Source organism: Eufriesea mexicana, unplaced genomic scaffold, assembly GCF_001483705.2.
Source record: "Eufriesea mexicana isolate 0111107269 unplaced genomic scaffold, ASM148370v2 scaffold372, whole genome shotgun sequence".
Classification (NCBI taxonomy): Eukaryota; Metazoa; Arthropoda; class Insecta; order Hymenoptera; family Apidae; genus Eufriesea; species Eufriesea mexicana.
Genome location: NW_016908534.1, coordinates 64606 through 76673, shown reverse-complemented (window position 1 = coordinate 76673; position 12068 = coordinate 64606). Strand labels below are relative to the sequence as shown.

Here is a 12068-nt window from a genome sequence, read left to right as displayed (position 1 = left end):
CCGAAATGAATTTTATTAAGAAATATGTAGAATTTTCATGAAACAACCACAGAAAGTATATATCCTTATTTGACTAGTTAAAGAATGCTTGTAATTTACTGTTTACACAAATATTAGATAATACATAATGTAAAATCAATTCATTTATATTAAATAATTTATTTAAGAATTTACCATTACATTAACATTACATAATTGGCATAAGTTTCAGTTGACACGTGTTCAATTGTTTCCTTACCATCTGCATATTTTTTTAGTTAAAATTTTCTTAACGCTTTAATAATTTCACTGAGGTATTCTATTTCTGAGATATGCAAGGATTTCTTCTGTCGACTTTGCTAAAATTGCTTGTCTGGGTTGTTTAAAACAATTTCCAGATAAAGATAAATTTCTACAAAAGTTTTTATTATTATAATACATTTAATATTTAATTTATTTACTTTAACCTACCTTAGATTTTTCAAATTTCCTAGTTCTGGTGGTACATGACCAATATTGTTGTTAGTAAGATTTAATATTGCAAGTTTTTGCAATTTTTTTAGAGATGATACATCAATGTAGGTAATTAAATTATCATTTGCTATTAATATTTCTAAAGAATTTATGTGATAAACAGATTCTGGTATTTCTTTATACCTGTATAATGTATCAGTGAGATTTAACAATATTCGATTCATATGTGTGAGTGAATATTATAAAAATAAGAATTATAATATGCAATAGCATAATTTATGTAATATATATTATCTAAAAATAATATATATTACTATATAATATACAAACAATACCTGTTAAAGGAAATGTTAAGTTCTTGTAAATATTTAAGTAAGCCAAGACTGGAAGGAAGTGACTGTAAAAGATTTTTGCTTAAATCCAAAATCTGCAAGTACTTATATTTTTCACCAATCCATTCTGGTATATGTGTTAGTTGATTAGATATCAGTTTTAAATCAGCAACTTTTTCAATTATACATAATTCATCAGGTAAGGTAGTTAATTTATTTCTACTTAAATCCACTGTACCTACATCAGCTTTATATGCATTTTCTAAAACTTCTTGTGGTAGTTCAGTAAGATTTTGTCCAGCCAAACTGAGTAATTTTGTACTATGCATTGTATATCTAATATATCGTAAATTATTTAAAAATAATTTATTATTAATAATAGTGAAGCAACAAATATTAATTTATTTAAATCTAATATTAAATTATACATACCTGTCTGGATAAATATTTGTACTACCATCTGAGGTTACATGTTCTTTTGAATTAAAGTTTGTACTTTTAATACCCTGCCGTACATGTTTCAGAATTCGAGAGGTACCACACCTTATTATGTCAGTTCGAAGATTTTGTACATCATTTCCATTGATCACAAATTGCTTTAAATTAGGCATTAGACCAACATAACTTGGTACTCTATGAAACAAAGAATATTATTTTTAAAATATTTCATTAAAAGAATCATACAAAACAGAGTAATAATATATACAAAATAACATACAAGGTTATTTTGTTGTATGATAAATCAAATATTTCTAGGCATACTAGTTTTATTATTTCCTCTGGTATTGTTTCAATTTGATTATTTCCTAATGTCAATGTTTTTAATTGTCCTACACCTTCTAAGCAAGACATATCAATTTCCTATAAATTATGAAAAAATATTACATATAATTTTAATAGATAATGTATTACTATTAATATAAATTATTGTAATATTAAATACTTTTTATAAAAAATCAAAAAAATACATCTTTTTGGAAATAGAGATTTTAAATGTCCAAAAACTTTGATACTTGGATTTAATTGAAATGTGTATACTATTTATTTTTTTCATAAATAATCACTATATATGCTTGAATCAGCATATAATAGTACGTACAGTAATGTTATTATCAGCCAAGTGTAGTACTCTTAATAGTACACAACCAGACATATCAGGGAATGTTGTTAATTTGTTTGTTTGCAACATCACTGTTTCTACCTTCCTTAATTCACCCAGAGGTGGCAACATTTCCAACTGATTATAACTTGCATTTAACTTTTGCAAGGCTATTTTTAAAAAATATGTGTGGTTTTTATTAAATTTTTGTCATACAGGAAGAAACAGTGTGAAACTGTTTTTCTCTTAAACTGATGTTATATATTAAATATACAAAAACTAAATTACAAAAACTAAATTAAATAAATTTAAAAGAAATACAAGTTTTTATATATCATACCTCTCATATTTGTTAAATCAGGTGGCAATTCTTTTAACATATTATGACTTAAATCCAAAGAAATTAGTCGTACTAAATATCCCATCCCAATTGGTAATTCATTCAAGTTGTTGTATGATAAATCCTAAATATATATAACATTTCAAAAGATGAAATACATATAATTTACCTTAAACATACATGTATAAATGATTTATGATAATGTACCAAATAAGTCAACATTATAAAATCACCAACTGCTGGCTCAAGCTCGTTTATAGCATTATTTTTTAAACTTAATTCATGTAACTCATTCAGCTTATAAAATTCATGTGGTAATTTTTCTAATCTATTACTTGATAAATTTAGTATTTTTAAATTTTTTAAATTCCCCATTTCAACAGGCAATTCTTGCAATAAATTATCTTGTAACTGTGGAAAATATAGAAATTAATTACACTTCTTCAATACATGAGAGTATGGTATACTTACATATAATGTAGTTAACTGTGTTAAACATTCTATTCTTGAATCAATATTCTTTAAAGTATTACAGCTTAAATCCAATGTCTTAAGAGGTTCTTGTTCCCACCATCGATCACTTTCATGTGCATAATCAAGTTCAAAATGTAAATTTCTTACTTCTTCCTCAGTTAAATCATTTATATTCCATACTCTATTAGGTACTATTATAAATTTCGTTAGTCATAACATGTAATTAATATAAAGTCCACTATATAATTATACATGTAACATGATACACTGATAAAATATGACTTACCTTCTTTTACAAATGTAATGATCTTGTATGATACCATAAATATTGCTTGTCTATTGCATTATTCACAATCTAACATGCAAAGCTATCTATGAAATAGTTTCATGACTACAACTAAAAAAATAAAGAAATGTCTAGAAATATAAATAATTTTTAATTTTTAAGAGTAACAAAATTAAGAAATGAAATGCAACTAAAAAGCATTTAAGCTGATGTGTATAAATTTATTACAAGTAAAATGTTATAATTATAATTCTTTAATAAATTAACTTTTTATAAATGTAAGTAATGTATAATTTACTTGGTATTATTGAAAGTAAAAGAAACACTATAAATCATAAATTACAAGAAATGTAATATGATACAGATACTAAACAGACATGCATTTGTAGTATAAAGCTTTTGAATGATATCTAAAGAACATTTATTTCATTTTTAAATAATATCAATACCCGTGAACAGTCCTCTGGATGAGAGGTCTAAAATTCCACTTTTTCTCGCGGATATAATAATAACTTCAGACAATTCGGCATTATCGTCATTTTTTGTTCGTTGTTTAAACACTGCTAAATGATTAGCTTTTTTTTTGGTACCACTCATCTTGCACTTCTTCCGCACATTGTTTACAGACTAATATCCCTCGATACGGGATGACTTAATGATGAATATTCCCCCACTTCGTATGTAATAAGCAAGCAGTAATGACGTATGTATATAAGTATCAAGATCACCGATATTAAATCAAATATTATTTTAATCGATCAACCAGATTTGTTATATCTACTGTTTTGTTTATTTGAAATAATGAGTTAAAAAATAAATACATAATTACCTTGATTAATTAATATTGTAAGAATTGTATTTATTTATGAATGTATAGAGAACAAAAAATTTTTAATGAATTTAGTAATGAATAAAACAATTATGATTAGTGAATAGTAATGCGAGAAGTAGTCAAGTAACAACATAAAAAACATTTATAGGAACTTGATAGGATAAAATGTCGTCGTCAGTATGGTATCGTATCCCACAATTTCGATCCATTTATGTAGGAGTATAGAAGCGAGTGCAAAATTGAAATAGTTGTTAAAAATTATTAAATAACAAAAAGACATACTCGGATATTGATTAAATAGTGTGAAATTTCAAATTCTTAAATTTATTTTATTAATATGACTACAAATTTATTAAATCTCATCATATTAAAAAAACATATCTTCTTATTTATATTTATGTTAAGTCAAGTTAATAGTGAAGAAGATCATGTACATATTGAACAATATACCAAAGATAATTTTTTAACGGAAATTCAAAAAAAAAGTCATCTTGTCATATTCTATGCACAATGGTAAGTTTCTTATTTTTAAATAGTATAAACAATAGAAGCATGTAGAATACATTTATAAATTTATTAAAATAGTGTTATATTCAATGTTTCAGGTGTGATCAATGTCAAAAATTAGAACCTACTTGGGAACAATTAACTAAACTATCAAACCAAAGGAATAAAAATATAAAAATTGTCAAAGTGGATTGTACTGTAGATAGTAGCTTATGTGGAGAACATAATGTTACTGATTATCCCACGTATGTATGATATAAACATATCAATCATTAGAGATTGTGTTAATCAAGTCATTAGACAAAAGTTTTGTATAATATTTATGTCGTATAAATTCACATGTATGAAAATATACTTAAGGTTTAAATATAATTAAAATTTTTTATTTTGCAGTTTTAAATTTTTTAATGCTGGAAAATACAAGGGCATTGAGCTTAATATAAACGAATCAACTTTGATGGTTTATGTTGATCTATTAGATGCACTTTTTAAGGTAATTATCAAAAACATTTTTATTAAATTTTAATACATAATAACGTCAAATGTATTAAAATATCTCTTAAATTCTATGTATTAGGATGAAGATATTGTGCCATTGCCTCCTAAAGCAGTAAATGGTTTATTGGAATTAACAGAAGATACTTTTGATAAACATGTATCTACTGGTTATCATTTTGTAAAGTTTTATGTACCTTGGTGTGGTCATTGCCAAAAATTAGCTCCTACCTGGGATGAATTAGCCAATAGTTTACGTAATAATAATTATGTTAGTATATCTAAAATAGATTGTACACAACATCGTAGTATTTGTGGACAGTTTAATATAAAAGGATACCCAACATTACTTTGGATTGAAGATGGAAAGAAGGTAACATTTCTGTATTGTCCTTTTTTCTCAAATTTTAATATTCTTTTCAAATGCAAATTTTAATATTTAATATTTACATTTGACTGTACAGGTAGATAAATATGCTGGATTACGTACTCACGAAGAGCTAAAGACTTATGTATCAAAAATGCTCGAAAAAGGAAACGATGAAGCCAATATTAAGACTGATAATTTAGAGAGTATAACTTATGCTGTAGTTAGTTTAACTGGTGAAAGCTTTAAACATGGTATTGAAAATGGTATTTCATTTGTTAAGTTTTTTGCACCTTGGTGTGGGCATTGTAAACGTTTAGCACCAATTTGGAAAGATCTTGGGAAAAAATTCTTAACAAACAAAGATGTCAATATAATCAAAGTAGACTGTACTCTGGATGTAAGTAAAAGATTGTGCATTGACCAAGAAGTGGACGGTTTTCCATCTTTATATTTATATCGTGACGGACTTAAAATTTCCGAATACAACGGTGCTCGAAATTTAGACGATCTTTATGAATATGTAATGAATTATGTACAGCCGCACGATGAATTATAATTATATATTTTTTCCTTAGAATTAATCTAATTTTAAAGCAATATCAATAACATAAGCTGATTTTAGATATAAATGCGTAACATTTAATTATACATAAATGTACGTAATATATATCAAGATATTATAAAACCATTATATTTTTGCTTGAATAAGTCGTACACTTCCAAAATATATTTATAGAATTATTCGTGTTTGATGTGTTTCTGTTAAGTATGACCTCTTAAAATTTTCAAGGATTAAGTTTGGTTTATATTTAAATAGTCGAAGGATAGAATGAACGTAATAATTGTCCACGCTGTTTATCTATATAGAGTGTTTTACGTTTTACAACTATTTCTCGTTCGAGATCGCCTCTTGCTTTTACCAGCCCAGCCTGAGTTTCTTCAGCTCGTTTTAATTCTGCCAACACGGCCGATGTGCGTTCATTAAGTAATTTCACTTCTTCTACCAAACTATAAATGAAACACATGTTAAGATATGCGTGTTTTGCATAAAATTAAAAGTTAATTATACCGATTATTTAAATATTTTTGTTATGCACTGAAGTATAATCATGTAATTAGATAGTAGTTCATTGATAAAATACATACGCAAATTGGGGAATATCACGACAACTTTCTACATTACGTCGTTGTAATCTATTCGCTAATCGTGTTTGTGCTACTTTCATTGCGCAATCTAACCCCCTCGTCGAATGCCGAAGTTCTTGTATAGATTTTTCGGTATTTGCAAGTTCATGTAAACACTGAAAGAATATTTGCCATTGTGATGTGACAGTTGTATTTAACGAGTTGCTGGAAAAATTAAATTTACCCGAAGTAATTCTTTCTCTAATTGTAAGTGAATATCCTCTGTAAGTTTAATTTTTTGACCTAAAACGAGGTCCACGCGAGTCGCTTGATCTCGAAGATCTTTAATAGAATTCTTATATATAGAATTTAAAGTGGATCTTAAATTCATAGATCTTTGCTTGGCTGCCTCCGCATCGGTCAAACTTTCCCGTGTATAATGTTCGTAACTCGAAGGCGTTGATTGTCTAGTAATAAAAGAAATTACCATTTCATAAATTAAATTGGAAAATTTCATTTTAAAAATTCATTCCAATGCACACTCTGCAGGAAATCTTGTAGCTCCAAGTTTCCATACTATGGTGGAAGAATCATTTTTTAATTTTATACATTCGGAATCAATAGCATAAGCATCAGTTTTATCAGTCCAGTCTACCTCCATCCTTACTTTTGCGGCTTTTAATTCTGTTATCTGCATCTCTATTTGTTCCCGTGTTCTACCAAATAAATCGCGTATTTCTGAGCAAAGTGCAATCTCCTGTTATTATAACAAATATATCATTATAAATTTCAAATTACACGTTTAATAATATATTTTAAATTAGTAACATTCAAATACTGATATAAAGAGATGTTAACTTTAGTAAGTTCCTCTTCAACTTCATCTCGGATGAGGTCGGACTCTAGTCGTTTCGATCGCAACTGTAAAAATTCTCCAGCAATAGCTTCTGGGACTGTAAGGACCGATAAAGAATGCTTTACTCGTCGATATTCAGTTTCCAATAATTCTATTTCTTTTGTAATATCAAGTATTAAATGTTCTAGTTCGATTTTCCAACGATACACCTCGCCTGCTCGTTTTTTTAAATGATCCGTTGATTCCAGTTGCGTTCTATCTGTTTCCATATATGATCGTTCAACGCATCGTTTTGCACTGCCTACTGCAAGTCTAAAATATCACATTTCTTATTATTAGTTGAACTTGGAAAGCACAAAATTACATTAATATGAAGACTTATTTGCATACTGAGCTTCTTGAATCTTTTCATTTGATTGCATAAAAAATTTCTGATTATGAGATCTCCATTGAGGTGCTCCGAAGGAAGTTATAGAATATCGATCAACAACTGGTCTGATTCCTGTTAAACCATCTTGAGGAGTAAATGTCACACGACCGGTTGCCCATGGACCAATTGGGTCCATTTGTTCTTTAGGTTGCGCTGGTAGATCATCTCCTGATTGAGGAAAGTAAAGAGGTGGTTCATCGCTTGTTTTAGTGGATTCTACTCTTGGACAAGGCTGTGTAAGTTTGTTGGAGAAAATTTTCAAAAACTTGGTTAAAATAAAATTTTAAAATTTAATTAAACTATATTTAGCTGTGTAATAACATGAAAGTTATCAAAGTTGTTATTTTAAATAAAAATTTACCGTATCATAGGTTTCATCCAATTTAGCAGAATCATCCATAGTATTCATTTGAAACGCTTTTCTGATAAATGACCAATAGAAATTAGCTTTATGAAGATTTAGGTATTGTTTATAATTGCAATATTTAAATTTTATATATTTTAAAACAAATTTCAGTATTTATTACGAAAATACAGTGGTTTTCCTTGTAATATATGGGTAGCAAGGTATACTAAATTTATCGATTTAATAATTCACGGCAACGGAATATCTTTTCCTGTCGAATTATTTTATGTCCTTTTACTAATAATTTATTAAAAGAATTATCGAAGGACAAAAAGATACCACAAACGAATAATTAATTTTACATTTATACCATGTATATTGTTTCTATATGCTATGAATTTTTATAAATGTTTTCATAAAAGTATTCTTTTTAAGTACATTAATTTATTCATCTGAATAATGCGATTACACAATTTCATATGTTACACATTGCCAAGAAAAAATTCTGCCTAATTTTTAACAGTGTAACCTCTTTCAAGTGGTTAAGTTATTCCATTATCTTTAATAAATATTTCGTACCTGTTGTATATTTACATTTTTTGAATAAAAATGAAATGAAAGAAAATTTAATAAAAAAATAAAAATGAAAGAAACGAAAGAAAATAGATAAAGATGATAATACACTACAAAAATATGTAAGTGACAATTTTTGGTAAAAAATAAAAGTATTTTCGTTTTGTTATTATGTACTATGCTATCGAGTATTCAGTTAATTGCCAAATTAAAAAATTAGAATATATCTAATCTTCCAGCTTGCAGTAAAATAAAACAACATCTTATACAAACAAAGATTATCTGTTATCAGGAATGAAACTGTATTTAAGTCACTGTTTCAGATAAATCAAATTATTGACCGAAAAATCGTAACGAGATACATTAACGAAAATGAATAGAAAAATTCCGGATATTAAATATACTCAGGTAATTGTTTCATTTTACAAAAATAAATAAAAATCAACTTTTATGGAAAAAAAGTTTTAACTTATAATTGACATTATTATTAATATTGTATATTTTCAGTTATTTATTAATAATGAATTTGTGGATTCTATAAGTCTTAAAAAATTTCCTACAATAAATCCAGTTGATGGCACTGTTATTGCAAAAATCTCAGAAGGTGATAAGGTAATACATTTAATTTTATAATTTTCATTATATAATGGAACTTCTTTTACCTTGAATTATTTTACTTATTTGATTTTATATAGGCAGATGTAGACAAGGCAGTTGCAGCTGCAAAACAAGCATTCAGTAGAGGATCAAAATGGAGAAATATGGATGCATCAGCTCGTGGAGTGCTTATGAATAAGGTATCATATTTATTGTATTAAAGCGTATTATGTATTGCATAATCCTATAATAGTTTTAGTAATCTTTGAAAAAGAACTTATCATTGTACATATATATTTAATTATTATAATATTTGTACATGTATAGTTTGCAGACCTTATCGCAAGGGATTTGGAATATATTGCCACACTTGAAACTTTGGATAATGGGAAAACATATTCAAATGCTGTTTTTGATGTACAATGTAGCATAGACACAATTCGTTATTATGCTGGATGGTGTGATAAAATCTGTGGAGACACTATTCCAGCAGGTATGCTCAAAATTTGTATATAATTGTTAAGTATTTCATAAATATTCACAGATAATTTTGTTCTTTAGATGGAAATCTTGTTTCATTTACACGCAAGGAGCCAGTTGGTGTAGTGGGTCAAATTATTCCTTGGAATTATCCTCTTGTCATGTTAGCATGGAAATGGGGCCCAGCTTTGGCTACTGGATGCACTATGGTTTTGAAACCAGCTGAACAAACTCCTCTAACTGCACTTTATGCCGCAGCACTTGCTAAGGAGGCTGGATTTCCACCTGGTGTTGTAAATGTTATTACTGGTTATGGCCCAACAGCTGGTGCTGCTATTGTTGAACATCCAGAAATTCGTAAAGTTGCATTTACTGGATCTACAGAAGTATCTATTTTATACTGTTGATTTTTATACTAATTTATAAAGTTTTGTTAATATATAATATTTTATTTTTAGATTGGTCGTCTTATAATGGCAGGTTCTGCCAAGAGTAATCTTAAACGAGTTTCTCTTGAATTGGGTGGCAAGAGTCCATTGGTTGTTTTTGATGATGTTGATGGTATATTGATGAGATACTCATTTAACTATTAATATATTCATAGTATAAAAAAACTAATAAGTACAAATAATTTCTAGTTAAGGAAGCTGCTGAAATTGCTTACAATGCAATATTTGGAAATCATGGACAGAATTGTTGCGCTGCTTCTCGTACATATGTACACGCTAAAATTTATGATGAATTTGTTATGCATGCTAAGGAATTAGCACGAAAAACAAAAGTCGGTGATCCTTTTAATAGTGAGACTCAGCAAGGACCACAAATTGATCAAGAAATGTTCGATAAGATCTTAGGTTTGATTAAATCTGGGAAAGAAGAAGGAGCGGTATTGGAAACTGGAGGAGAACGTCATGGGAATGTTGGTTATTTTATTAAGGTATAATTTTTTGAGTCAGTGTACTTTTGCACCATTTGAATAATTGTATTGTACAATCATTTAAATTTTAATTTAAGCCCACTGTGTTTTCAAATGTGACTAACAACATGAGAATTGCAAAAGAAGAAATATTTGGACCTGTTCAGTCTATTTTAAAGTTTGAAACAATGGATGATGTTATTGAAAGTGCGAACAGTACCAATTATGGTCTTGGTGCTGGTGTTCTCAGTAAAGATATTGATAAAGCTTTAACATTTGTACAAGCAGTACAAGCTGGAAGTGTTTGGTAAAACTTTTCAAGACATTTTGCATTCATTATATGCATATTTTTTAAAGTTTAGTGAAAATTTATATAAAGAAGTTATTGTTGCATAGGGTGAATTGCTATGATGTTGTTACACCACAAACTCCATTTGGTGGATTTAAACAATCAGGAATAGGTCGCGAACTGTAAGTATAATATTATTTACTTAAAAGAATAATAAAGTATTACATATATTTACATTTATGTTTTAGTGGTGCAGAAGGATTAAAGGAATATCTCGAGACTAAAACAGTAACTATTAAAGTGCCAACATGTAATTAAATATAATATATACAATCATATTTTATATTTGGTTTTATGAAGTTAACACAAATTTATATTTTAATAAAATTATTGCATTATAAATTTTTAGAATTTCATTTATGAATACATGTGCATATATATAGAAATTCTCGTATGAAATTATTAACATAATAATATAATGAATAAAGAGTTTTATTAAATATATATTAATGTTTACACAATTCTATGTATAACAGAAATCTACCTGAATACTTAATAATCTGGTGGAATTCCTAATTCTTCATCTGTCCATTCTATTGGTCTTATGTCAGGGAAATGACCCTAAATGTATAAAACATATTGATTACAAAATCAGATATTATCCGATAGTAATATACTTATTCATCTAAATATGTTATTATTGTAAAAAATAACACAAATTAAATTTTTGAATCAATATTATAATACAAATGTAATTATATTACTTACAATAATATGTTCATAGTCGTACCATGCATTCCAAAAGATCCACCACCACATTATTCCACCTGAAATTTCACTTAATATTATCTGGCTTCTCTCAGGTTTAGGTGCTGAACGATAAGTAAAACTGAAAGAGTATTTTATAATTTAATTATGTTGTTGAAACCATCAATTCATAAGAATGATTTATATATATATATTTGTATAAGTAAATTTTACTCCATTTGGAACTGTTATATATTTGCATGCATACAAACACATATGTGTGTGTGTGTGTGTGTGTAAAATTAATTATATATAATAACAGGATAAATTATATAAGATAGTATTTGGGTATATATATATACACACATATGCACACATATATTGAATATGAATAATAAACTTATCAATTTTCTTTTTCTATTTCTATAGATATATCATAAATATTTAGAACTTTAAAATGTAAAAGTGTATAAACTTAACCTCTTCTTAAATAAACATTATATAATATGTATATATGTGTA

At 27.3% G+C, this 12068-nt stretch overlaps 5 protein-coding genes across 5 annotated transcripts in view; 2 read left to right on the top strand and 3 right to left on the bottom strand.

The window, feature by feature from the left end:
• Nucleotides 1-226: 226 nt before the first annotated feature.
• LOC108545204 (leucine-rich repeat-containing protein 40) lies at nucleotides 227-3647 on the bottom strand. Its single transcript, XM_017896701.1, has 10 exons — nucleotides 3434-3647; nucleotides 2696-2889; nucleotides 2432-2635; nucleotides 2225-2348; nucleotides 1885-2054; nucleotides 1504-1646; nucleotides 1218-1418; nucleotides 789-1121; nucleotides 451-636; nucleotides 227-391 (listed from the first exon to the last, which is right to left on the bottom strand). Exons 1-10 carry the CDS (start codon nucleotides 3579-3581, stop codon nucleotides 286-288), a joined length of 1809 nt encoding a protein of 602 aa, XP_017752190.1. The 5' UTR covers nucleotides 3582-3647; the 3' UTR covers nucleotides 227-285.
• A 506-nt stretch (nucleotides 3648-4153) lies between these two features.
• On the top strand, nucleotides 4154-5744 carry prtp (thioredoxin domain-containing protein pretaporter). Its single transcript, XM_017896702.1, has 5 exons — nucleotides 4154-4329; nucleotides 4422-4568; nucleotides 4717-4816; nucleotides 4901-5191; nucleotides 5283-5744. The coding sequence occupies exons 1-5, from the start codon at nucleotides 4154-4156 to the stop codon at nucleotides 5742-5744; spliced, it is 1176 nt and encodes a 391-aa protein (XP_017752191.1).
• Nucleotides 5745-5896: 152 nt separating this feature from the next.
• Nucleotides 5897-7999, bottom strand: Tektin-A (Tektin A). Its single transcript, XM_017896693.1, has 7 exons — nucleotides 7961-7999; nucleotides 7560-7864; nucleotides 7172-7481; nucleotides 6856-7070; nucleotides 6558-6780; nucleotides 6335-6489; nucleotides 5897-6196 (listed from the first exon to the last, which is right to left on the bottom strand). Exons 1-7 carry the CDS (start codon nucleotides 7997-7999, stop codon nucleotides 5998-6000), a joined length of 1446 nt encoding a protein of 481 aa, XP_017752182.1. The 3' UTR covers nucleotides 5897-5997.
• LOC108545199 (aldehyde dehydrogenase X, mitochondrial) lies at nucleotides 7785-11139 on the top strand. Its single transcript, XM_017896696.1, has 11 exons — nucleotides 7785-7835; nucleotides 8842-8926; nucleotides 9026-9130; nucleotides 9214-9315; nucleotides 9443-9608; nucleotides 9677-9981; nucleotides 10054-10156; nucleotides 10234-10532; nucleotides 10610-10818; nucleotides 10908-10982; nucleotides 11049-11139. The coding sequence occupies exons 2-11, from the start codon at nucleotides 8891-8893 to the stop codon at nucleotides 11116-11118; spliced, it is 1470 nt and encodes a 489-aa protein (XP_017752185.1). The 5' UTR covers nucleotides 7785-7835; nucleotides 8842-8890; the 3' UTR covers nucleotides 11119-11139.
• Nucleotides 11140-11340: 201 nt separating this feature from the next.
• Nucleotides 11341-12068, bottom strand: part of Ndufb2 (NADH dehydrogenase (ubiquinone) 1 beta subcomplex, 2, 8kDa) — a 1081-nt gene continuing 353 nt past the window's right edge. Inside the window, 2 exon segments of the mRNA XM_017896697.1 lie at nucleotides 11341-11421; nucleotides 11569-11689. Of these exon segments, the coding sequence (XP_017752186.1) occupies nucleotides 11353-11421; nucleotides 11569-11689 (190 nt within the window). The 3' untranslated portion in view covers nucleotides 11341-11352.